The sequence below is a fragment of the Anastrepha obliqua genome, chromosome 3, assembly GCF_027943255.1.
Source record: "Anastrepha obliqua isolate idAnaObli1 chromosome 3, idAnaObli1_1.0, whole genome shotgun sequence".
Lineage (NCBI taxonomy): Eukaryota > Metazoa > Arthropoda > Insecta > Diptera > Tephritidae > Anastrepha > Anastrepha obliqua.
In genome coordinates, this window is record NC_072894.1 from 56,343,164 (window position 1) to 56,367,887 (window position 24,724).

The 24,724-nt window shown below is 37.0% G+C and overlaps 1 protein-coding gene across 1 annotated transcript in view; it reads right to left on the reverse strand.

Annotated features, from left to right (window-relative positions):
- Nucleotides 1–144: 144 nt before the first annotated feature.
- LOC129242015 (uncharacterized) overlaps nucleotides 145–24,724 on the reverse strand; it is a 79,922-nt gene continuing 55,342 nt past the window's right edge. Inside the window, exons 5-7 of the mRNA XM_054878577.1 lie at nucleotides 12,812–12,939; nucleotides 2,843–3,011; nucleotides 145–1,052 (exon numbers count right to left, since the gene is read on the reverse strand). Coding sequence (XP_054734552.1) covers nucleotides 520–1,052; nucleotides 2,843–3,011; nucleotides 12,812–12,939 — 830 coding nt within the window. The 3' untranslated portion in view covers nucleotides 145–519. The remainder of the gene's footprint in view (nucleotides 1,053–2,842; nucleotides 3,012–12,811; nucleotides 12,940–24,724) is intronic.

Sequence of the window (24,724 nt, forward strand, 5' to 3'; positions counted from 1 at the left end):
CAATACTTACAACCTATCATACAAGTTTTATGTATATGCACACATATATATTCCATATTTAAAGGTATTTCATACCTATTTTAAACATTACTAATTTGTATGCCTTATTTTAAATTTTACTACTCAAGTATAGCCATTTCATGCTTACTCGTACTGCCCAACCTCGTGTGCTTATTCGTTTATACATACAAATGTGTGTACGTAAGTTTATATGTGGTTTCCCATTACTTTGCCTATGCACCATACGTAGTATAACTAACTCAATTACGTAAAAATGTAAGCACACACTCTGTAATTAGCCGCCCAAAGTTTTTTAAATTTCACCACTTGAACTGTGCAGTGTTACTTGGGGTCGTACCTACTTTGGCCGGTCAGCCAGAGTAGTGAGTCTCTTGCGCAGTTAGTAAATAAGCTATGTACATAGTGACGCCATCTCTCTAGTCTATTGGTCTATTGGCCTTCACCAAACTACGTTCATCCCGCCTGCTCTGTGGATTTGCGTTAATGCTGGTTCCTTTATCACCGCGCATACGACGGTGCTATGAGAGTTTGTGGGACCTTACATTCAAGCAGCAAATGCTGCTGGGGCTGGCGCAACTGTTGGATGTGGTGGCATTGTTGTTGACTAACATCGACTATGTCACCATGTGACAGTTGTTCGGTTGAACGCGACAGTATGCTGTCAGCTGCTATTAGATTGATGCTGTGGAGTAATGCGGTGGCCAACAATGTGGCAATGCTATTTCCAACTGCTAGGTGCTTTTGCTGAAGTTGTGGTTGTCGCTGTAGCTGCGACTGTGGCTGCGTATTAGTATGCGATCTAGTACTGCCATTACACTGGGTGTTGAAATCTGCAATTGTGCGCTGACTGCTTGTGCTTTGCTCATTGTTTTTATTTTCACTTATGTTGCCTGCACTATTACAGAGAAATGTTAGTATTTTCAATGAAACGAAAGCACCGATTAAAGCGCTGATTAGTTTGGTTGGCTGGGCGGCGGCGCTGTGTCCCGCTGTGGGTGCAGAATTCGTTTGCATCGCTTCCGGTCGCTCACCTGTGAAAAGAGAAAGAGAGAACAACAACAGTTATTCTGATGCTGCTAAATATGAAAACAACAGCAAGTACAAGGTGAACTAATTGAGCAAATTATTTTGTTTTGTTCGGGCTATGGTATCTATTGCAGGAGCTACTTATAAGATTAGCAACAAAAGAGCCAACAAGTAACGCAAACCTGTGATATAGGGACTTTAAAGCTAAAAGCTGACAACGAGACTCGTAAGATGGTATAGGTTCACTAAAGTTCAGTGAGGGAAGAGCAAATTTAATAAAAGATTTCTGGATTCGTTGGTGGCCGCCGTGGCCGAATGAGTTGGTGCGTGACTATCATTCGGAATTCAGAGATAGAGAACGTAGGTTCGAGTCTCGGTAAGAGACCAAAATGACCGCCTCTCGGCTCATAAAAAAATATCTGCCGTTCGGAGTCGGCTTGAAACTGTCGGCCCCACTATTTGTGGCACAACATCAAGACACACACCACAAATAGGAGGAGGAGCTCGGCCAAACACCCAAAAAGGGTGTACGCGCCAATTATATAATATATATATATATATACATATTTATGGATAACAACTTCCGAGTATACGAGTCTAAAAACCCCAAGTTGATGCATCGAAGAAGCAGTGGACATGGGTCGGCCTATAATGCCTATGATTTCAGAAAAATAAAACTTTTCTGGGTGGAGGAGCTGAGTTTCATGTCAAAGTAGGTATATGCCCAAGTTCTAAACTCTTTAACTTATCGCATGTTGGAATTGTAGTTTCTTCTTATTCTTGATTGGCACAATAACCGCCGAAGCGATTTTGGCCGAGTTTAAAAAAGTACGTCAGTCGTTTCTTTCTTGTGTTAACCGGCGCCAGTTGGAAACACGAAGTGAAGCCAAATCATTTTCCCCCTGATCTTTCCAACGCAGAGGAGACTTTCCTCTGCCTCTGCTGCCACCAGCTGGTACCGCATTAAATTCTTTCAGAGCCGGATCGTTTGTATCCATTCGGACGACATGACCTAGCCAATGGAGCTGCAGGATCCTTATTCGTAGCATTAAGTCGATGCCATCGTAAAGCTCATACAGATCATTTTTCTATCCCCTACTATACTTGCCGTCGCTAATGTGCAAAGGTCCATAAATCATCCTCACAATCTTTCTCTCAAACACTCCAAGGGATACCTCATCGAATGTTGGTCATCGTCCAAGCTTTTCCATCATACTATAAAGCGGGCATGATGAGAACCTTATAGAGTGTTAGTTTTGTTCGTTGAGTGAGGACTTTACTACTATGAATATCAGAATTGGAGTTTGCCTTCTAGTACAATAGGGGTAAGAATATTTATTAACATTCAGCTTTAGATGGTTTCGAGCGCATCACGATACAGGTTTATCGAATTTCTATTGAAGAAGAATCTTTCGAAATTTTGAAACTCGAGTATGTTTTAGGAGTATCTGCATATAGCAGAAACGTTGATGCTGCGAAACATAGGCCAATGTCGTTTGTAAATAAATATAAAAGTATAAATAACGCCTATCGATGGCAACCACACAGTGCCTATCACCCAAATAAGACTTAATCCACTCAAGACAGCCGCATTAGAATCCTTAAGCTGAAAATTTGGATGCCGAAAAATCTATGTAGTCGACTTGACTTGAAAGGCGAAAACATGAAATTTGTCATTTCTGTTGTTGGGGTTATAGATGCCTTTTATAATATAATGTATTTTGCGCCACTAATCGGCGTATAAAAACAACTTTTTGTAATGTTACTTAAATATTCTGGAAGTAGGTATACCTACCTTGTAGTACATGGACGCGTATGCTTGCTATCTCCGTATTTGATGGGTAACAGGAATATTTGCCAGAGTCTTGTAGATCAGCAGCGCTGATGAGTAGTATCGATTTGGTTTCTTCGGATTTAATGGTTTTGAATTTGAGCCGACCTCCTGATGTCTCTTCTGACAGTACCTGAAGAAAAATTTAGCAAGAAAAGTTAATTAAAGTATTTAAAAATAAATCAATAGTGAAAAGGTATTTTCTAGTCATGTTTAATTTTCCACTGAGCTATCTCTAAATCTTTTCAAGAAAATCTAGCAAAGTAAATGAAAAAAGGGAAAGACTTATGCACGTACCAAAATAAACATCTTGTGTTTCAAATTTGCGAACAAATTTGTCTACTCTAGTCGCTCACATTCGTCTCTCTAAGCAACTTACGTCTCAATCTCCCTCTTTTGCACAAAAAGAGCAATCCCACTTCTACAACACAATAACAAATTTGTCGACTCGAAGCAGTTCTCAATAACTTAGTCTCTGCCTGCCCATTAAGTGAAAAGTTGGGAGGAAAGATTTTAGGCCCATACCAGGTTGAAACCCATTTGATACCCGAGCGATTATTTACCGTTATATCTTCTTTGAATATGAGACTGATTTCTGGCTGGGTGTGGATATATAAATAAAAGAGTTGCCATATTTGATGTGAGAATAAGACATATACCTCCATTATCTATATGTGTAGATAATTGGCCTATAAGAGTACATTCTTTGTTAGGTATTAATCTGAACTTTTTCTTTGATTTGTGGGATGAACTCTGACATTGTCCTACAATTGAAAGAACCCACAAATTTATGTCTCCTCCGAATGTCAGAAGATCTTTTAAGGGATTACGGGAAGTCAGAATTAAAAAAGAATTGTACGTTTTTTTATATCTTAAAAATATTGTGTAAAAATTTTAAGTGAATCCGACAAATAATTTTTGAGTTATTCAACGATTCACAAAGGGCTCTCGGGCGGTCCGGATATCGAAAGCAAAACTTCAAATGCATTTTTCTCAAAACTATGTTTTTTAAACTGGTGATTACTGTAGCTTAAACACCGCTTATTAGATTTCAATAAAACTTATACTGCTTTTGAAAAACGTAAAAAACTCGATCCTGATCGAAGGATTTTTTTAACAATTAATTGCCGGTTTTTCTTCTCGAAAATTTGAAAAATATTTCCTGAAGACGCCATATTGTTAGTTTTGAAAAACTTCGATCAGACACAAGATTATCTATTAATAAAACTAATTTCTCTTGACCGATTGATTTTAGATGAGTCTCCAAGGACTTGTGATGATCTCTGCAAGGAACTTCTGAAGAAACGGGCTCCACACAAACAGCGATAACGTTTACATTTATTAACTTTTTGTTTTTTTTTAATTTTGCTAAGGTCAAGTCGAAACATGATATATTAATGTTATGTTTCTTAATTTTTGTAAAATAAAGCAATTGTCTAGCCAGTCGGGATTTTTTGACACATCTTGTTCAAGAAGGTTTACAGAATCCAATTTTGGATAAATTTTTATAATTTTTTTAACGCTTGTGAAGGATTTGGAAGAGATTTTGTCTAGGTCCGAATTAAAATTTTTGTTTTATGTATTCCTTGAATACGGGAATTTTTATAAAAAAATTAGACAACTTTAAGAAATAAAAAAGTGCGTGTAGCGTAATACACATAACAGAAGTGAAACTTTCAAGACTGACAGAGAGTGAGGAAGATACCCGAGAGAAAATGAGAGAGAGAGAGAGAATATATATCTAAATAAATTCACAACATTTGCAGACAATACAAATAGACAAAATTTACAGAAAACGGAGAAGGGTCGACCGGTGTAGGTAAACGCCGGACACAAACCGTAACAACAACGCGCACTACTCTGAGCGTTTATCACCCGCACAAACGTATCGATTCCAGGACCGCCAGGATAAGCGCCAAAAAGTAGGCAGTGTTATTTCTCACTAGAAATTAGGAAAAATAGCCTAAAGTGTATCTAACATATATATGAGGTATAGCTCTCTCTCTGGAACAACATCAAGACGCACAAAACAAATAGGAGGAGGAGCTCAGCTTAATACCCAAAACGGGTGTACGCGCCACTATATATATAAATATATAGCTCTCTCTCTCCTTTTCCTCTATGTTATACCTTTTTTCTCTCTCGCGGAACGAAAATGCCCAAAACGTTGTATGGGCTTGAAATTTTACTCTCCATTCTCGCTCATCAATCGACGCTTAAGAAGTTTCACTTTAAAATATTTTATGTATTCATATTCGATATGGCATTTTTTATTGTAGTTCTTATCAACGGTAATATATGCCGGCAAGTAGGCAAATTTTCAACCCTTTTTTTGGAGTGAAATCATACCCCTAACTGCCTAAAAAGTAATTTGTTTCAAGGACAAACCTAGAATATTCACCGGAAAATTAAAAGAAATTATATTTACGTTTTTCGGGCTTGCTGAGTCCGAATTCGTTATTAATTTGTCCTTCCTAGGCAATCACTTCCAAAATCATTTACGAGCTTTTTAAGAAAAATTATATGCCGAAAGAATACTACCTGCTGTGATTTGCTTGCCGATGGCATTATTATCTCATACTTTTGACGGATGTTGGAGCTAAAAACAACTAAAATTTTTGACTAACAAAAGTTGCTCTGTTTGAACGGGGTCTAATGAAACTTGCCTAACATCAGGAGGGAGATTTGGCGGCATTGAAAATAGTGAGTTATGCCAGTTTTATGAGGTAAACCGCCATACCTTAGCTGGCGCCTGGGCAAAACAGTTACTTTATTTTTCGCGATTTTGAAAAGTCTGACGTCAGCTCCCATTCCGATACAAAACAAAGAAAAGTAGGAGAAATTACATGCTTGTGAAAATTAAGTGTATGGATGGGTGGTATTGTCATTTATGAGATTTAAACTAGTCAAACTAATGAAAACGCTTAATGAAGTGCCGTATGTTAAATTGTGAAAGAGCAAATTAATATAAAGCCTCCAAATGCAGTTTGTTTGCGTTTTTATGCGGAAAACGTCGTGGCAAAAAAGTATGTGGGTGTGCGTACAATTTCTTGTATTTTGTTATTTCTATTGCTTTCGCCTATTCTTCCTCTTCAAAACCAAATAATTCCGCTTCCTTTTGTATGTTTAGTTATGGGCTCTTACGACACAGCGAATTTGGAAGGCGGAATCTTCTTCTCTATCATTCTTCAGGTAAAACCTTACCAGCGGAGAATCTTGCTCGATAGCTTTGCTGTTGCTTTCCCATGCTATTTTTTCATCAAGCGAGCCGAAACACAACGAGTAGGGAAGTGGCGAATCACAGGTGCCTAATAAAGGGTGGTTAAGTTTTAAGGGCCGGTGTTGATTTTGAATAAAATACAATTTTTGTACAAAGTTATTGTAATTTCTCTTTAGTATGATAATATTAGTATGAATTAATTACGCGCAAAACAAAATATCGGCCAAATAGCCGCGGCGTCCTCGGCGGCACACCTCCAAAGACCACTGAATGCAAATAGTTCCTTATCTAAAGGGAGGTTAGGTTTCAAGGGCCGGTATTGATTTTGAATAAAATAGAATTTTTTTAAGAAATTATTATCATTTCGCTTTATTATGATAATACTGGTATGGCTCAATTACGTATTGAATAAAATATCGGCCAAACGATCGCCGGGGTCTCGGCGACACACCTCCATCCGATGGTCCGAATTTCGATGACGCTGAGGCATAATTGAGGTTCTATGCCGTTAATGTGCCGAATTATCTCATCCTTTAGCTCTTGAATTGTTGCTGGCTAATCGACGTATACCTTTTCTTTCCAATAACAGCAAAGAAAGAAGTCCAACGGCATAAAGGCTGCAATTATCCATAATCGTAATCATAGCCATAGCTGTTCTGATCAAACATAACGCACCACTGTAAACGATTACACTGCGTTACAAAAACGAACTTTTTTTATGTCCTATGAACCAAATATACTTTTTCGGAAAGGGGAGAAAAAATAAAAATACACGTGTATCGGCGATTTTCATGTACACGTCAGAATTTTGTTTTTATGTATACGTAGTCCGCCTGTGTGAAAAACTTTGGATCAATTTTTAACCCTTTTTCCGTGATCCAATCGCGCTGAATTTCTGCAGGCAGACTCGTGGAAATGTTTTTATTACCTATGTAAAATTAAAAAAAAAAAAATTTATCAATTCTCAGAGTTTCTGGAATTTTTTTTTTCTAAAAAAAAACTTTTTTCTAAATTTTTGGCATAACTTAAAGGGACTCCAAATTTCTAAACAACTTATTAACCTTTAATTTATTGTTTCATACAACAGACTCTGTGCCGTCATCTGACAGTTGTTTGCAGTGGTCCGCAGATAAAAAAATAGTTGCATGCTATGAATTTTCATCAAAATTGAATGCTATCGAACAACGTGCATGGAAAGGCACAGTTGCCGTTATATTAAAAATATTGTTGCAGAAATGATTTCGGCATTAATGTCGCTAAAGATCCATTTCCTTCACAATCATTTAGATTGTTTCCTTGGTGATTTAGGAGCTTGTAGCGATGAACATGGCGAAAGGTTCCATCAGGACATTGCGGCTATTGAAAAGCGCTTTAAAGGACAAGACATTACGCATATGCTTGGCGAATACTGTTGGTCTATTTGTCGCGATACTGACACAAATGCTTACAAACGCAAAAATAAAAGGCCTAAGTTTCTTTAAAAGCATACAAATTTTTAATGTAACAATTTTTATATAATAAAATTAATAAAAAAATTCGGGGTTTTATATCTCTATTGTAATGCGGAGTGAAATACCCTGTGAAACATTGTCAGTGGCAAGACCTATGTGAAAAGTCTAGAAATATGATACACTATCTGTGTGCCCAATTTTATTCAAATCCGTTAAGCTAATCCTGAGATCGTGTGGCTATACAGATATGCATACAAGAATTGCTCGTTTAAAGTTATAAAATACAAAAAAAAAAAATTGTGACGTGTACATGAAAATCGCCGATACACGTGTATTTTTATTTTTTATCTCCTTTCCGAAAAAGTATATTTGGTTCATAGGACAGAATGTGTGTAACGCGGTGTTATAGGTGCCGCTCGACGATGTCATAGCTATAACCGTAGCTGCATTTTGAATTTTGGTAATTCCCAGTTGTGAAATGTTCTACATTTATTTTGGTATTTGCGATACAAATTTGAATATTATAAATGAACGACGAAAAATTAATTGACTTAGTGGAAAATAATCCGTTTTTTTATGACAAAATGCAAATGTTGTCATTATTTCTACTTCAATATCAGCTGACTATAGTAATGGCATGATCAATTACAAAAATATGCGTAGCTCGTTTTTCTCACGTAGAACAATAAACATTTTTCACCACCCTAGAAAAATAATCAACGACTTCTGGCCGCACTCACATCACCAGCCCCATAATTTCTTTTCCACTGCAATTTGCATTTCCTTCTATCCTCAAGCTGCTAATTCACTTTCACAGCGAAACTGTGCATGTGTGTGCTTCCACAAAGGAAGGATGCCTAGGTGCTCCTTATTTTATTTTATAAGTACGAGTATAGCTTTCTTATTTATTTTTCATAGTCTTTAATATTTTTCAATTCCCACCGTTCGTTGACGGCGCAGAACAAACGCGATATGATCAGCTTGTAAAGCAGATTTCATTGAATCCCTTGCTTTCTTCTAGCCTTTTTCGCTTGCATGGCTGCCTTTGGCCTCTTTGCGTTGCATGTGGCAGTTGCAAGTGGCATGCTCGTTAAATCTGAGGCACACTGCAGGCGTTCAACATTCAGGCACTGAGCATGAAGGCGTTGCCATGTATCAATTGCCACGTTGCTACTAATACAATTTTAAACGAAAATCACCGCCAGCTCTTCGGCGACGATTTTTCTTAAAGCGGGCGTTATTTCAACGAGGCATAAATAAGTAGGTTTGAACTCGTTTATCTACATATATACGCGCATGTATGTGCACATCATTTGCCACCGACATGAACACAACTCGTGTACTTCTGTGTATTTGTATGTATATCGCATGTTCTTGTGCTCTTTGAAAATAAATGAACTGGGTAGGTATGTGTGTGTGTGTGTGATGTGCGAGGAAAAAATGGCTGCGATAAAAGTTTTTAAAACTGGCTACTTGTTTGTTCCCACGCAAGTGCGCTAGCGTCTCCGCCTTAGTGGAGTTATATCTACTTACGTATGTATGCATGTATGTGTGTGTGTAAGTTGGCGGTTGATGGCATTGCGGTACTTGAACTCTATAATTTATTGATAAAATTTGTTTGGTGGCGTGCCAACATGAAAACTTTGTTTTTGCGTGTGAGAGTAGGCGCAAATTTTTGGCAAATATTTGCTGTCGAACATAAAACTCCTTCAAATAACGAGTGCTAAGTAAATATTGGGTGAAGTAAAAAGTTCTGACCAGCTTCCGCTAGCTGCCTTTCGTGAGTCAATTTCTATGACAAATACAATGAGTCGGGCATATGGGTTTGGCAAAACAATAGAAAATTGTCTTAAGCTCACAAGTAGATTTGAAATTTGAATAGGTCGGGCCAAGGAGCACCAAGAGATTTGGTGGCTCCTAAAACACTCAGGGTAAAAAGCCCATTATATTTAAGAAAGAGGGTGGGTAGTCAAGGAGGAAAGGAGAAAAGTATCAGAGAAAGAGATAGGAAAGAATATAGACAGAGACAAGGGTAGTTAGTTAGAATTTTTCAGATTCTTTGACAAATCTGTAAATATCCTCCAGTTTTAGAGAACGAATATTACTCATTCCCACGACATCGGAACCCAAAACTTGTCGGCTTGTTCTAGCAAAGGCAGGACACTCACAGAGGAAGTGCTCAGTGCTATGCGCCTCCTCGAAGCAAGGCGGTCACATCGGGCCCTCAATGATTCCAATGGTTCATATGCTGTGTGCATGGGTTGTGTACTGTAATGGTACCGACCATTAACCGAACGTCTTTCCTTCAAAGTTTTAGTAGAAAGTTTGACAGTTTTCTGTTCGGACTTGTCACAAAACACTTTGCAGTTCTGCCGCGTTCTAGACCGGACAAAAGCTCTTTATGTATATTGCCTACATAATCGCTGATCCAATTCATGATTCCTGCGGAACTGATTCCGATTATTGGATCTGGCCCTTGTGGGGGGGGGGAACCGCTGATACACGGTTGGCCAATTCATCGGCAATTTCGTTTCTTTGAACACCGGAGTGTCCTGGAACCCATATATGGTAAGTACAAGGATGTTCTGTCTTGCGACAGAATTAAGGTTCTTCTTACATTCTTTGAGGTTTGCGTCGCGTTCTTCAGGACCTTCAGTGCAGCCTGATTGATTCAATTAATCACAAGTAGATTAAAAATTAGACTTTGCGTTTATAATTTCGAGCCCAATTTATAACAGTGATACTTCGACAAACAATGTTGTCCAGCCTCTTAGCCTCCTAGCATAGAAGAATAACCACCAATGGCAGGTGGCACAAGCCACGACCTACGAGATGCTCTCTCTTGAGAGGTTGAGTAATTCTCCTGACCTTTTCTTATCTATTTACGGCAAAATTCATGCAAGTAACGCAAGTATTTTCTTCTCTCCATGACCTATTACCCTCCTGGCAAAGTTGCCATAGGAACTCCAATATTCCCTCTGTTTTCAAGCAGTGAAAGATTAGTACCCTTTCTAGCTCGCACATCGGCCTAGCAATTTCCTAGCAATCCATATAAGAGTGACCTTGAAAATGACGATAATATCATTTAGAGCTGCCAAACATTCCTGAGTAACCTTTGATTTTAGTATAACTGCCTTCCTTGATTTGATGATCGCCTGGTTGACCGAGAATATATTTATCGTAGTTTTTGTTACGGCTTGGATCCAACCGTGTAGAAATTTATTCCCCCTCTTCTAAATTACCTATTTTTAATTTAATTCGCCTTCTGTGTCGATGCGTTATAATAGTCAAATATAACTTCAGCTCCGACTTCAGCTGGGCTCGAAACATGGTAGTCTGCAGCACCAAATTTGTATCTGTATTCTGATCGAAATTCGCGAAACCAGATCAGTCATGTTGGTATAAATGGCAGACACGCTTTGAGTGTTTTAGATTTATGTACGATCGGAGAACATCGACACGGATCATTGCTTTGTACCCACACGCCTCTGTGCAACAAAAAACGTACATCTAATTAAGCAAAGAATATTCGATATCGAAAAGCTGAAATCACAAAAGACATCCAGAAGATTTGCCACTGTACTCTCACTCCTGCTCTTAGAGAATTCTGCCATACAATCCGCCATCAAGAATGATAGAAACAAGATTGCGCCCATCAGAGAGTGCGTGACGTCACGTTTGCCGAGTTGTACAGTGTTGCCAACCATTTGTTCTTCGCAACACATTTAGTGCTTTTTTATACTCAAAATGCGAAAATTTTTAAGTTTCGTGTTTGCTTCTTTTTTGTGATTCAAAGCTACCGAAACTGTAAGTTAAAAAAAAAAACTGTATTATTAAACAAAAGGAGGTTAAAAAAGGTGACTCTGAGAAGATTTTAGTGCTAACGAAAATTTGTTGATTCTTATAAAATATGATATTTTGAAAGTGAAAATTTAATTTTTTGTTCCTTTTAAAGTTATGTTAGAAAATTAAATCTTCTTCTCTGAACTCTTCTTAAGATTGAAAACCTTTTTACACATTTTAAAAAGCGTCTGAATTTACTGAATGCAAATTAAATCCATAGAGGTGTAACCGTAGGGTATTAAGAGGCATATTCGTAGTAAAAATAAGCAAAAAAATACCAGAAAATACTAAAGAAACCATAACGACATTTTTACGAAAAGAATACCGTATCTTGTTACATAACCTCAAATGTAGCAAAAAAGTCGTTCCCTTAACAAAAGAGTTTCGCTTAACAAAAAAAAACTATAAACATAAATTTAATTCTCATAACCACAACACATTTATTTAAATTAGCGTACATTTTAAAAACAATTTGTCACACATACGAAGTTCTTTATGTAATTCAATAAAAATTTTATGTTTTATTTCCTTTAAATGGGCATTTTAGTGCGTTTTTATATTCAAAGCTAGGCAACACTGCAGTAGCGAGAGAGAAAAGAGAAGAACACCAACAAGGACTGCAATGGGGACTCTGCTACCAGATGTTAAAAAAAGTAAAGCTAAATAAAACTGAGTGAATTATTGAACTAATTTTTAAAGAAAATAATTAAAAAAAAATCCTAAATCAAGTTAAGAAAATGGTAATCTGGCCATACTGGTGCTAAAACGACGGAACTTATTGTCAAATTCGCTGAGCGCAAAGTAACGGTACCACGATAGGCGCCATATAATTATTCTTTCCATCATGATCCGGTATGTATGAACAATAAAGCAACATTATTCTTTACGTACCGCCGCCGGAGAAGAAATCGGATTTCGGCAAGCTCGAAAAAACAAAAAAAACTCTAGCAAAAAAGGTTATTGCGCCGGTCAAAAAGAAGACGAAGATTTGAATGGCACCGCTTGTAGCCCGAAAAACTTTCCATTACATGATTTTTGGACGGCAGCCAAATTGACAAATTTCTGTATTTTTCGGCTTCGATTCACCACAATAAGTTGACGGACTGTTTCTTAAGCTCTTTAGACACTTGCCGCTTTTCCACTCCTCTCATTGGCAAAATGTCGTGCATAGCGCTCTGCGCACACCTGATCGAGACACCAATGAAACTACTAAAGTGTTTAGCACTCCATCCTAAAGCACCTGCGTACGTTGGAAATAAATTTTCTTTTAAAGTCAACACTTGGGTACGAACCATTGCCGAAGCTATCATATTTACATATACATATGCACTGTGTAGCATACATAAATTCTATATAAAAAGTGTAGCCTACAACTTACCTTACAGTAAGTGGATGCATATAATAGCATAGCCTACTTACCTTATCTTGATGATACCAAAAAATGTGTGTCGGTGGCTCGGGGCTGAACTTGATTACACAGGTCAGATTAATTGTACTGCCTTTATCCACATATAAGTCGGGTCCACCCAATATGCTTGCTGTTGGTACTGTTGTAGTAGATGCAGAAGATATTCGTGAGTTTGTCCATTTAAAGTAACGGAGAAAAAATATTAGAAAAGAAAAAATTCACATAGTACATTAATGCTCATATGTGCATGTAGGCATGTGCTAGTATGAAAGCATTTATAGACAGTGAACATTATTTCCGGCTGCATGCCTCACTAGCACACAAGATAAATTTCATGTACATAAGTATTTACACACTAGGGATGCCAGTATTTGTTGAGTACCGAGAACCCCGGAATTACTAATGGGATATGTAATTTTTTACGACTCACATGCAATGGAGACAGAAAATTCCACTTATACAGCAAAATGTATAAAGAATGTTGCAATATAAAGCGTGGTTAAGATTCAAAGGCCGGTGTTGATTTTGAATAAACACAATTTTTTTAGGAGATCATTATCATTTCTCCTTATTATGATAATACTGGTATGGCCCAATTACGTATGGAACAAAATATCGGCCAAATGGCCGCCGCTCTTAAATTTTTGCTGGCTTATCGACGTACACCTTTTCTTTCAAATAACCCCAAAGAAAGAAGTCCAACGGTGTCAAATCACATGATCTTGACGGCCAATTGACATCGCCGCGACGTGAGATTATTCGGCCATCAAATTTTTCGCGGGCTTGTTTCGTTAGCTGTGTGACAAGTGGCACCGTCCTGTTGAAACCACATATCGTCCACATCCATATCTTTCGATTCGGGCAATAAAAAGTTCGTTATCATCTCACGATAGCGAACACTAATCACAGTTACTGCCTGACCGGCCTCATTTTGGAAAAAATACGGCCCAATGATACCGCCCGGCCATAAACCGCACCAAAGAGTCACTCTTTGAGGGTGCATTGGTTTTTCGGCAATCACTCTTGGATTATCATTCGCCCAAATGCGGCAATTTTGCTTATTGACGAATCCATTGAGGTGAAAATGAGCCTCATCAGTGAAGATGATTTTCTTCGAAAATTGGTCATTCACTGTTGCCATTTCCTGTCACCATTCTGACCAGTGACGACGCTCGAAATGGTCAAGAGGCTTTGTTTCTTGAGTCAATTGCTCCTTGTAAGCGTGTAAATGCAAGTCTTTATGCATAATGTTCATCAACGACGAGCGTGAAAGGTGCAATTGTTGGGCACAACTACGAGTTGAGGTGGACGGCTCTTCAACCACACTATCGCAAAAAGCAGCAATATTTTCTGCAGAACGAGCTGTACGAGCATGTACTGGTGTTTTTACATCTCGTACAGACCCGATTAGCTCAAACTTTTGCACAATTTTTCCGATTGTACGAACATTTGGACGATTAAATTGACCGAAAAAATCACGAAGTGCATTTTAATAACTTTAACACGTTGCTCAATTGTGTATCTTTCCACGGTTCAAATTGAATTAATCTAAATTGAAAAATGTCAAATGAAATTCAGAAAAAAACTTGACGTTTAGGTGTGGTTCACATTCAACATCGACCCTTAAAATTTAACCACCCTTTAAAACTGAATTGCATTTTCTTTTACAATTTTGTTCTTTATTTGAGGTATAAATAGTTTGATAAAAATTATCAATTTAGGCTGAAAAATGGAAAAAATTCAAATTGTAATATAACAGGCAGATTCTAATCACTAAATAACATTGTTGGTCTTAAGTTAGTATGAAGGGGCGTTATGGTTCCAGGGACAAGGTGCTTTATCAGATATGTACACGCTAAAATATTATTAAATGCTTATAAATTTAATTATTGTACATTTTCTGTTTTGTTTTTAATGAAATAATTTTCACAATAATAAAAAAGTATATTTAAAACTCATTTATTTATTAATATATTGAAAGAAAACTTTTTAAATGATATTGATGCACTTTTGAGTTATATATGTATGTAGAGTTGGGTATTTCCCGAGAAAATCCCAATCTCGAGAATCGGGATTTCCCGAAACAACGAAAATTTCAATTCTCGAGATGCGGGATTTCCCGAAAATAATTTTTGAGATTTCTCGAGAATTCTCGAAAATTCGGGAAAAATTCCAAAAAATTAAAAAAAAAATCTAAAACCAGTGTAAGAGCAATGAATTTCATAAAATATTATTTTTATTTATTTTTATTAAAGTATAAATTAGATAAAAAAATATTTGAAAATATTACTATCTCAATTATTGCAAACAAAAAAGTGAAACAAAAATAATTACAAAAAAATTCAAAACAAAAATAATTCAAGATTATACTTATTAAAATAGGGGAAAAAAGTGATTGTAAACATTATTTCCCAAAATGGTGTTTTAAAAAACACAGACTGTCAATGGCTTCGTCTGACAATCGCGTACGCTTTTTGGACACAAAATTACCCGCTGTAGAAAAATTCCTCTCATTTTGAGTCGATGTTGGCTTAACAGTGTTAAAAGCCCCGATCAGTCTTTCAACATTTTGTGTTTTCTCTCCAGTTTTCTCATATAGTTTTAGCTCGTTTCTAAGCGACGAAAACATCTGGTTCGCCGCATGTTGCGCAATGTCTGCTTTCAGTTTTGAGCATTGCAGAACGTATTTTTCAAGCTGTTTCGCCATATCTTCTTCATTGACGTTGTTGGTTGCAAATACGTCATCATCGTTAGAACTAGACACTGCTTGGTCTTCTTGAATGCTCGTAGAAAATAGACGAACCAAGTAGTTTTCGGCTTCTTTTATCAATTCTGTTTTAGAACAGGTGGAAAAATTCAGATTTGTCACTAGAGCTGTTAACTGGATCATGTAAATATTTAAAGGCCGATAACAAACGGCTAGATCTACGAGCTGTTAAGTTTTTTTTTAGGCTGGATAAGAATTCATTGCCCAATTCGGTGTGCTGATTCTCCAATTTTGTGAACAATAATTTGAGAATAGAATCCGCAGCAAGTCAGTTCACATTTTGGCGACTAAGTGCTTCTACAGCAACACGTATAGGTTTAAGAGCATTTATGATATCCTCGCAATACTTTCCTTCTGCGTCAGTAGTGGCCATAAAATTTAAATTAAGAGTGTCGAGCGCCTTACGAACATGCTTGCTGATGCAAATGTATCTGGCCAGCATAGTTTCCAGGCTATTCCAACGTGTTTTGCAATCCAACAGCAAGAAAAGCTCTTTCTTCTCGACCTCTTTAACATAATCCTGCAAGATGGCCTTCCGTACAGGCGAGTTCTTGAATTTCAAAACTATCTTGCGAACCTTTTTTACGATTTCAAATGCAGACTTTATAGTGACCGTCTTGTCAGCAACAAATACGATATTGTCATCCTCGTCATCGGAAGCGTTTTCCGCATTAATGTCGGAAAATGAAGTACTGGCTGCATTGTTTTCATTTTCATCGGAGCCTCTATCATCCGAATCGTCTCCATCGCTTACGTCACTATCGTATATCCTGTTTGCGACTTTTCGTTTCTGGTACATTACCTCCATGACCGCCAAATGTATGCCGTGATTGTAGCAAATCTGTTGATGCGCTGCTGATAGTCTCCCAAATTTGATCATGACACTGGCACCATCACTTGTAATAGCCACGATGTCGGACTGTAGTTTTATATTGAAGTCTGAAAGCCTTGCATTTACGAGCTCATATACTTTTTCAGCGGGACGTGATTCCTGAATGCGAATCAGGCCAAGCTTGTCAGATTGTCCATCGTCATAATATATATGGATGTTCATGTAACGTCGGTTTCGCACGCTTGTCCACTCGTCGATGCTCAAGCTGAACTTACGCTGTGCAGATTTAAAATTTTCAATTTTGATCTTCAAATCGCTTTTTATTTTCGTGCAGTACTTCATAACCAAACCCAGAACAGCTTTGTGACACTTTGGAAGATGAAATCCTAAGCGGCTGATACTATTACGAATGAACTCACTTTTTGTTATCGCGTTTATTGGAATTCCATCTTTTGCAGCCAATTTTGCAACAATTTGTTCAAGCGATTCAGGCGAGGAAGAAGTATTGAAAAAGTTGTGAAGAGTTCGCGTCTTCTTGGCTGGTGGCTGTTCTTTTGGAGCCTCATGTTCCCTTCGCTTCATGTTGTGTATCCTCTCCATGTGACGGTGAAGTCCAGATGTTGACGACGACTTGCATTTAATGATTTTATTGCATTTCAAACATGCTGCTTTGTTGTTTTTTCTCTTAATATTTGACAACAAAAATTAAAAAAAAAATGGATTTCTCGAGAAATCTTGAAACATTCTCGAGATTCGGGATTTCCCGAAATGCTAAAAATTTCAATTCTCGAGATTCGGGATGGAAAAATATCGAAAATTTCTCGAGAATTCCCGTCGGGAAATTCCCGAAACCCAACTCTATATGTATGTATATAATATTATATAATAAATAAAATATACGATTGCAATAACGAGATCCCGAGCATCCCGGCAGAGAGAAAAATCGAAGAAAAATTACATCCCTAGTGTATATGTATATATGTACAATGCATGTATGGTAGTAAGTAAATATTTATTGATGCGTGTATAGCTGCATAAACTGAACGTAGCATAGCCTATTAGTAGTACACAGAGCGAATTTAGTACAGCAAGCAGTAACAGCAAGCAATGTTAGAGGCATCGGAGAAACAATAACACTATACCTTAGCGCACATACATACTCGTCTATCAGTTATGAAGTCAAGTGGAGCATGTGCTCTTAGCATTTTATGAAGATGATGTGTCTACTTTTATTACAGGTTCATACAATTGCACAAAATTTCTTTTATGAAAAAAATATGCGTATTAGTCTAGTGAAGTTATTGCTTGCCTTAAAGTGGAATATACACATACATATGTATGTATGTACAATATGTATATTGGCAATTTGCAGACGTTTGCCAGCAGTTATTCCCCTTACTGTAGTAATTTCTGCATCGTTGTATGCACACATTACCTTATCGAATGTTAGAATATTAGAAAATATGTAGAAAATGCAAAAAAATGCGTACTGAGAAAATACTGATAGTTGCGATTATTGTTCTGAGTAATATGATATTTTATTTCCTGCAAAAAGAAGTCAAATCACTACAATGTGCTCAATATCGATACATCCATTACAAGAAGTCCTAGATAAACTTTTATACTTGTGTGCTCTGGGGTATTTTAATTTTGTTCATTTTACGGTTGTGTGTAACGTACAAAGGGATCATACATACTTACGTGAACAATGTTTTCTAAAAAGTCATCGATAAAACTATATTTATCTGTGTTATTCTGAGATTTGTAAACAGCTTTAGTTCGAACACATAATTTTCAGCTTAGGCTGTTATATTAAAAAAAATATTAAGCCTGGAAAATCACTTTTAATAATATTGAAAATAACCATATCTGCCATATTTTCCCTGATTTTCATTAAAATTATTTAAAATGAAGAAGTCAATATATTTTTTTCAAAATTGGCATACAGTTTATTTATATATACATTAAAATAATATAAATTTTTTTTTTTATTTTAATCATTTAAAATGGCGGATGTACACTCAATTCTTGCAGGAAGGTCGCAGCGGGGCTTCTCAATCGCCGGGCATTGTCGCATCGCCGTCAGTGACCTGAATATAAAAAACCCAAAAATTTGTTTGTTTATCATTGTCATAATTTCTATATGAATTAAAAACAAATGAAAAAAAAATCGCGGAATGAAATGCTTCAAAAAAAAAAAAAAATTTATTTTGGGGCGAATTTTCCTACTATATACAAAGGTCTTTTATTTTTTCGACCAATTTGCTATTCCTATAAATGTTTTGTATGGCTTTAATGGATGAAATGCTATCAGTACAAATGACGAATTTTCCTTTATTACGTTGTGCGAATTCCACTGATTTGTGTATGGTCATTCCTTTTTTCGGAGCAAAGTCTCATTGTAACGTGCAAGAGTAGTCTGAGATCATGTAGCGTTTCAATCAGCCTTTATATCTCTCAAACTCTGCTGGAGCCATTCCCATCACATGCATATATATACATACAAGCTGAAGTCCAAAATAAACAAGACTGGCGTCATAAAAATATTTTTGATGGCACCATATTTTTAAGTAGTGCGTGGGAAGTTACATCTCTAGCTGAAAGCCAGTGAAAACTGAAAGCTTGGTGACATTCGGTTCAGTGGAAGCGAAGTTATTGCGTCTAAAGTGTCAGTGTGTTTGTGTCATCGGTACAAAAATGAGTTTCGAACAAAGAGCTAACATCAAATTTTGTTTTAAAACCGGTAAAACGTTTAGCGAAATAGATATTTGAATTGATAAAACAAATTTATGGAGATGATAGTCTATCTCGTGCCAGAGTTCATGAGGGGTTTACACGCTTCAGATATGGTTCTGAGGACATAAATGGCAATGAAAATCAATGTAATCACCGAAAACTCCATAGAAATTCTTCGTAAATTAACAAAAATTAACAGAGTTCATAGTTGAAATTCATGGAATCGGAGTTGAATATCCCCAAAACATCAATTTATCGAATCTTAATGGATCATTTGGGCTTACGAAAGGTCTGTACACGTTTCATTCCACACAAGTTAACTGAGGACCAAAAATTGCTCAGAGTTAAACATTCGAAAGACCTCATTAAAGGGACGTGAAAAGAAAAAGACAACAACTTCCTTTACAACATTGTAACTGGTGATGAAACTTGGGGTTTTCAACGTAAACTGGAAACTAAGCGTCAAAGTGCCGAATGGAAGGCCCAGACGAGCCACCACCCAAAAAAAACGTGTTTGGAGAAGTCAAAAATTAAGTTGATGTTCATTTGTTTTTGAGATTCCAAGGGAATTGTCTCCAAGGATTTCGTGCCAATGGGCCAAACCGTCAATGCAATTTTCTATCTTGGTGTTTTGAAGCGTTTGTTGCCTCGCATTCGTCGAATTCGCCATAAATAGCCGGAAGGAGGAAGCTAGCGCTTATTGCATGATAATGTACCATTTCATTGGTCCACCCTTGTGACTGATTTTTTGACTAGAAATCGCATGTTAACCATCAATTATTCACCGCGTTCACCTGATATGGCTCTGTGTGAGTTCTACCTACTCGAAAAATTGCATTTGGTCATGAAAGAAAAAACGTGTTGCGTCCGTAGAGGCCATTCAAAAGGCTTGCACCGACATCCTGAAGGGCATTCCGATCAATAACCTGAAACACTCTTTCGAAAAGCTTTTAGATCGCGCCAAACAGTGTATCGAGGCCAGAGGGACCTATTTTGAATAAATAAACTCGAAGTTATCAGAACAAAGCTCCTGCCGTTTCTATTTTAGCTCAGTCTTGTTTATTTTGAACTTCACCTTGTATATAAGTTTACATAAACGTTCTTGTATACTTGTGGAGCTAGCTTTTTCTCATGAAAAATTGCTGGCAATTTGGAACAAGCAGCTGTGAAACCACACATCCGCAGGCGCCTTGGCTGTGGCAAATAAACTGTAACCAGGTACAACCACAAATTATTTGTTTATTATTTTATTACAGCACACTTGGATGTAACTACATTAACAACTATAACAGCACGGACAGTTGTTCGCCTTTATGAGTGAGTGGTGGATTATCTACAGACTTCGTTTACAGTCAATAACAAGAAATGCCAACGCATTTAGATTATAGTTTTATATAGCCACATATAGTAACAGCAAATTTACTGCCATTTTGCGAGTATGAGCATATTTGTTATGTCTTGCGAACCGTTTATGCCTCTACATGCGACATCTGCGACATCTGGGACATCATATGTACGCATAAAGGGTATTTCAAAAGGCTTGCCTAGATGTCGTTTTATAATAAAGCATACCAAAATGTGGATTCCTTCAAGTCTCATTATTTTTATTCGAAATACGGCTCTTAGTAATTACATGTGAAACATGACATCACTTAAATGTCCAGTATGAGCACGTCTACTGATCAAATCCGCCAAACAGTGAAGTAATGAATGCCTAATTGTTGAGAACGTCAAGAATCGACGTTGAGGGTTATTCAGCAAGGGTTATTCTCCACAAAAAGTCCAGTTCTTGGTCTGCCAGTCCTTTTCCTATCCTCGGAAGAACCAGTTCCTTGAAATCTTTTCATCAAACTGCAACCTGTTAACTCATTTGGATTATTATTTCCACCAAAAGAATTACGAATTTAACGATACGTTGTTTTTAAAGATCAACCATTTACATAATGAGCTTTAATAATTTTAACGCGTTATTCTATGGTATAAAATTGTACATCTGTTTAATTGAGAACAGTCAAAGATGACATAAAAAAGGCAGGAACTATTCACTACTGTTTCTAAGCGTCACTTTTGCAATACCCTTTGTATACATGTATGCGTAGGTATAAGATAAGGAGCAGAGCATAGTGGCGTAAAGTTACAAAAGTTGAGGCATAAATGACTCCTCTCTTTGTTAAGTCATATATCCGTGTGAGAGCTATGAAGGCCATTAGTTTGGTAGTTTGGTTGTGACAAAGCAAAATGTGCATCTAGACCAAATATGGTATAATTTGATGATTAATATCATCACCTAAATATTGTAATAAGCTAGTAAAACATAAACGACTCCTGTGGTTAATGAATTATTAATGCTTCGATTTAGTCGTCTAAAAATATTAGGTGTATTAAAAAGTGCTGACTATTTTGCACTAAATGTTTTCAGCAAGCCATAAATCATGATGTGTACCTCGAATTGAGTAATACATATGGCGATTTTACGCTTCATGCCACTAGTGTAACAAAATGTTGTTAGGTAGAGGTGAGAAAGAGTAAACTCGCTACATTGTTGAGACCATTATGTGCCAGGAGGAAAGACGGTCAAAACAAAATTATGCTGTTTATGGATTCAATACAGCATGCAACAGCAAACCGGTAATTCTCACGATTTCATTTTGGTAATATAGATATGAAAGTTGCGAAATGTTTTGGGTCCTAGTTCATTGAAGTAACAATGATAATTTTGAGAGATATAGTATTATATATATATGTATTATAGTTTTTAGAAATTTTAATTTCACAGAAAAGTAATGGAATGAGTCAAAATACTATATAAATGAATTTACAAAGCTCTCCTGTTGAAACTTTCCAACGGAGCTATTAAGTTTTGCCGCTATTATCACGAGATCTTAGTCAGAGTGAGAATTGTCGCCACCATTGTCAGACAACTGTAGACAATTTTCCAACATTGCCACTGTCACATTCCAACAATTAATATAGTTGAAATAGAAAAAATATCGCCAACAGTGGTTGCCTGTTGTTGTCCTGTTAGCCGAAAAGGAGCTAACAGTGTACCTTAAAACACACGGCGGTACAAACACGACGAGAAATATCTTCTTGGATAGCCAGGCGGCCATCAAATCAATGGAGGTAGTTATATTATATTATGATCAAAGTTTGCTCAGGAATGCCTGGCAGCTCTAAATGAAACTCTCACCGCCTTCAAGGTCAGTCCGGGACATAGAGGTATTGAAGGATAAAAAATAATATTTTCCAAGACACTCAGGCTAATTTGGTCGCAAATACGAGTACCTGAGACAAGCTCAGGAGAATTGTTGAACCTCTTAAGAGAGAACATCTCGAACGTCTTGTTTGTTAAGTGCGCACTCTTCTAGGCTAGGTGTATTTTTTCATGAAAACTGTAGAAGTTATAGTAACGAGGAAGAAATAGTAGAATATTTCCTCTGTCATTGTCCAGTCTTACCCAAGAGAAGAGCAAAGTTGTTAGGAAAATACAATTTTGACTCTTTTACGGAACTATCCGGTGTTGGGCTAAAACCTACCTACCAGTGGTACCACAGCGGGCTACCACAGGCCGACTGTAACAAAAAACATAATCTAACCTGGTAGTTGCTGCCTGTGTGATTTTTCGGAAAACACAACAATTGTCACACTTGTCACTTCTATGAAACAGGCGTCTAGTACTCGTATGATAGTCATCGAAAAACCATGGAAATTATATGGTATATTACAGAAGGTACCTATGGTAAGATCTGTGAAAAGTTAAAAACCATATATTTCAAAAAAATGCTGAGACTGACTTTTGACCCTTTATATCATCCGATAGATACATGACGGAGGAAATTAACAACAACGTCAGTGAAAAAATTATTAAAAATCAATGATATCTTTCAGTCATCTCAAACTACAGGATGAACGATATGAAGTGTTACGAACTTCACACTGCTTGTATCTATAAAACAGCTCAAGACATCGACAGTTCAATATATTCTTTATAAGCCATTAAAGCATTTGCGTCTCAGTTTTGTTAAATTAGTCAGTCACCTCAAAGTGAATAAAATGTTTGTGTATCGCACTATAAAACGTTACAGTGATACTGGTAGCATTGCAAAACGTTATGGAGGTGGACCAAAAAAAAACCTCAACAACGCCAGAAATGGTTCGGAAAGTGAGGGCTCGGCTTGAACGAAATCCACGTCGAAGTGGAAGAAAAATGGCCAAAGAACTGAAAATATCGCAAGACAGCATTCGACGCATATTGAAAAATCAGCTCAAGGTCAAGGCTTACAAGTTCCAAAAAGCACACGATCTTTCATCCCCGCAAAAAAATGTTCGGTGCGAAAGAGCAAAGACGTTGTTGCGCTTGCACGAATGTGGCATTGTGTTTTCTGATGAAAAAAATTTCCCAATTGACCAGTTCATAAACACTCAAATCGATCGTGTGAATTTGAGCCTACGTATGGCCACTCGAAGCAATTTCCCATGGCAGGTAATGGTTTGGGCTGCAGTGACCGCTGATGGATGCTTTCCAATCGTTTTTATTGAGCCTGGTGTCAAAGTGACTGCGACTTATTACCATAAATGTTTTAGAGCTGCTTTAGAGCCGTGGACACGCAAACGTTTCGGTCGTAGATCATGGGCGTTCCAACAGGACTCGGCACCGTCTCATAAAGCTCGTGTGAACCAAGAATGGCTACAAAATCATGTTCCACACTTCATTTCGTCCACACAATGGCTTTCGAATTCGCCAGACCCAAATCCGATAGACTATTCCATCTGGTCCATTTTGGAGAGCAAGACGAGGACTAAAAAATATGCCAGTATGGATGCGCTGAAAAACGCGATTATACGAGAATGGGCCAAAATACCTCAAGATCACATTCGTGCAGCATGCAACTCATTTTTTGACCGTTTGAAGTTGAAGTTTATAGTCAAGGCAAAAGGGGGTCATATCAAGCTAAAGTGAATATATTTTAAAATTGTAATCATTTTTGAACAATTGTTCTTGGCAATTGGCTTTGAAATCAATAAAAACTAGTTTAACACAAAAAAGTTATGGTGTTTTGAATACGTAACACTTCATATCGTTCACCCTGTAGTTTGTTGGATATATTATTAATGAATGGTCTATAAAACTGCGTACTCAAATTTTCTTTTAATTCTTACTAAACGGTTTTAAATGTTGATGAAAATTTGTTGAATTTTTAGCTTGTAAAAGGTTTGAGCCTTGCATGCATGGGTCCTCTAAGTCCTTGCGCTGCTCGATTGGGCTATTAAAATTACCCTCAATTTTTAGTGCAGTTTGTTTAATGGCAAGAGGTATGGGGAAACGTCAAATAAATCAAAATAACGTTCACAACATTTTATTTCACCCAATAGAACACTTTCAGCTAATACATATTTACGAAAATATCTATGTAGCCATGAGATCGAACAAGTAAAAAGATAATAAATCCATAATAAGCAAGTAAATAAATTACATAAAACAAATTTACTCATCATCAACTTTCTCAATTATTTATTCCAGCATGAAAGATGTATGACCTCTTAATAAATACATAGGCATATAGATATTTTTAATGCAAGTATGTGTGT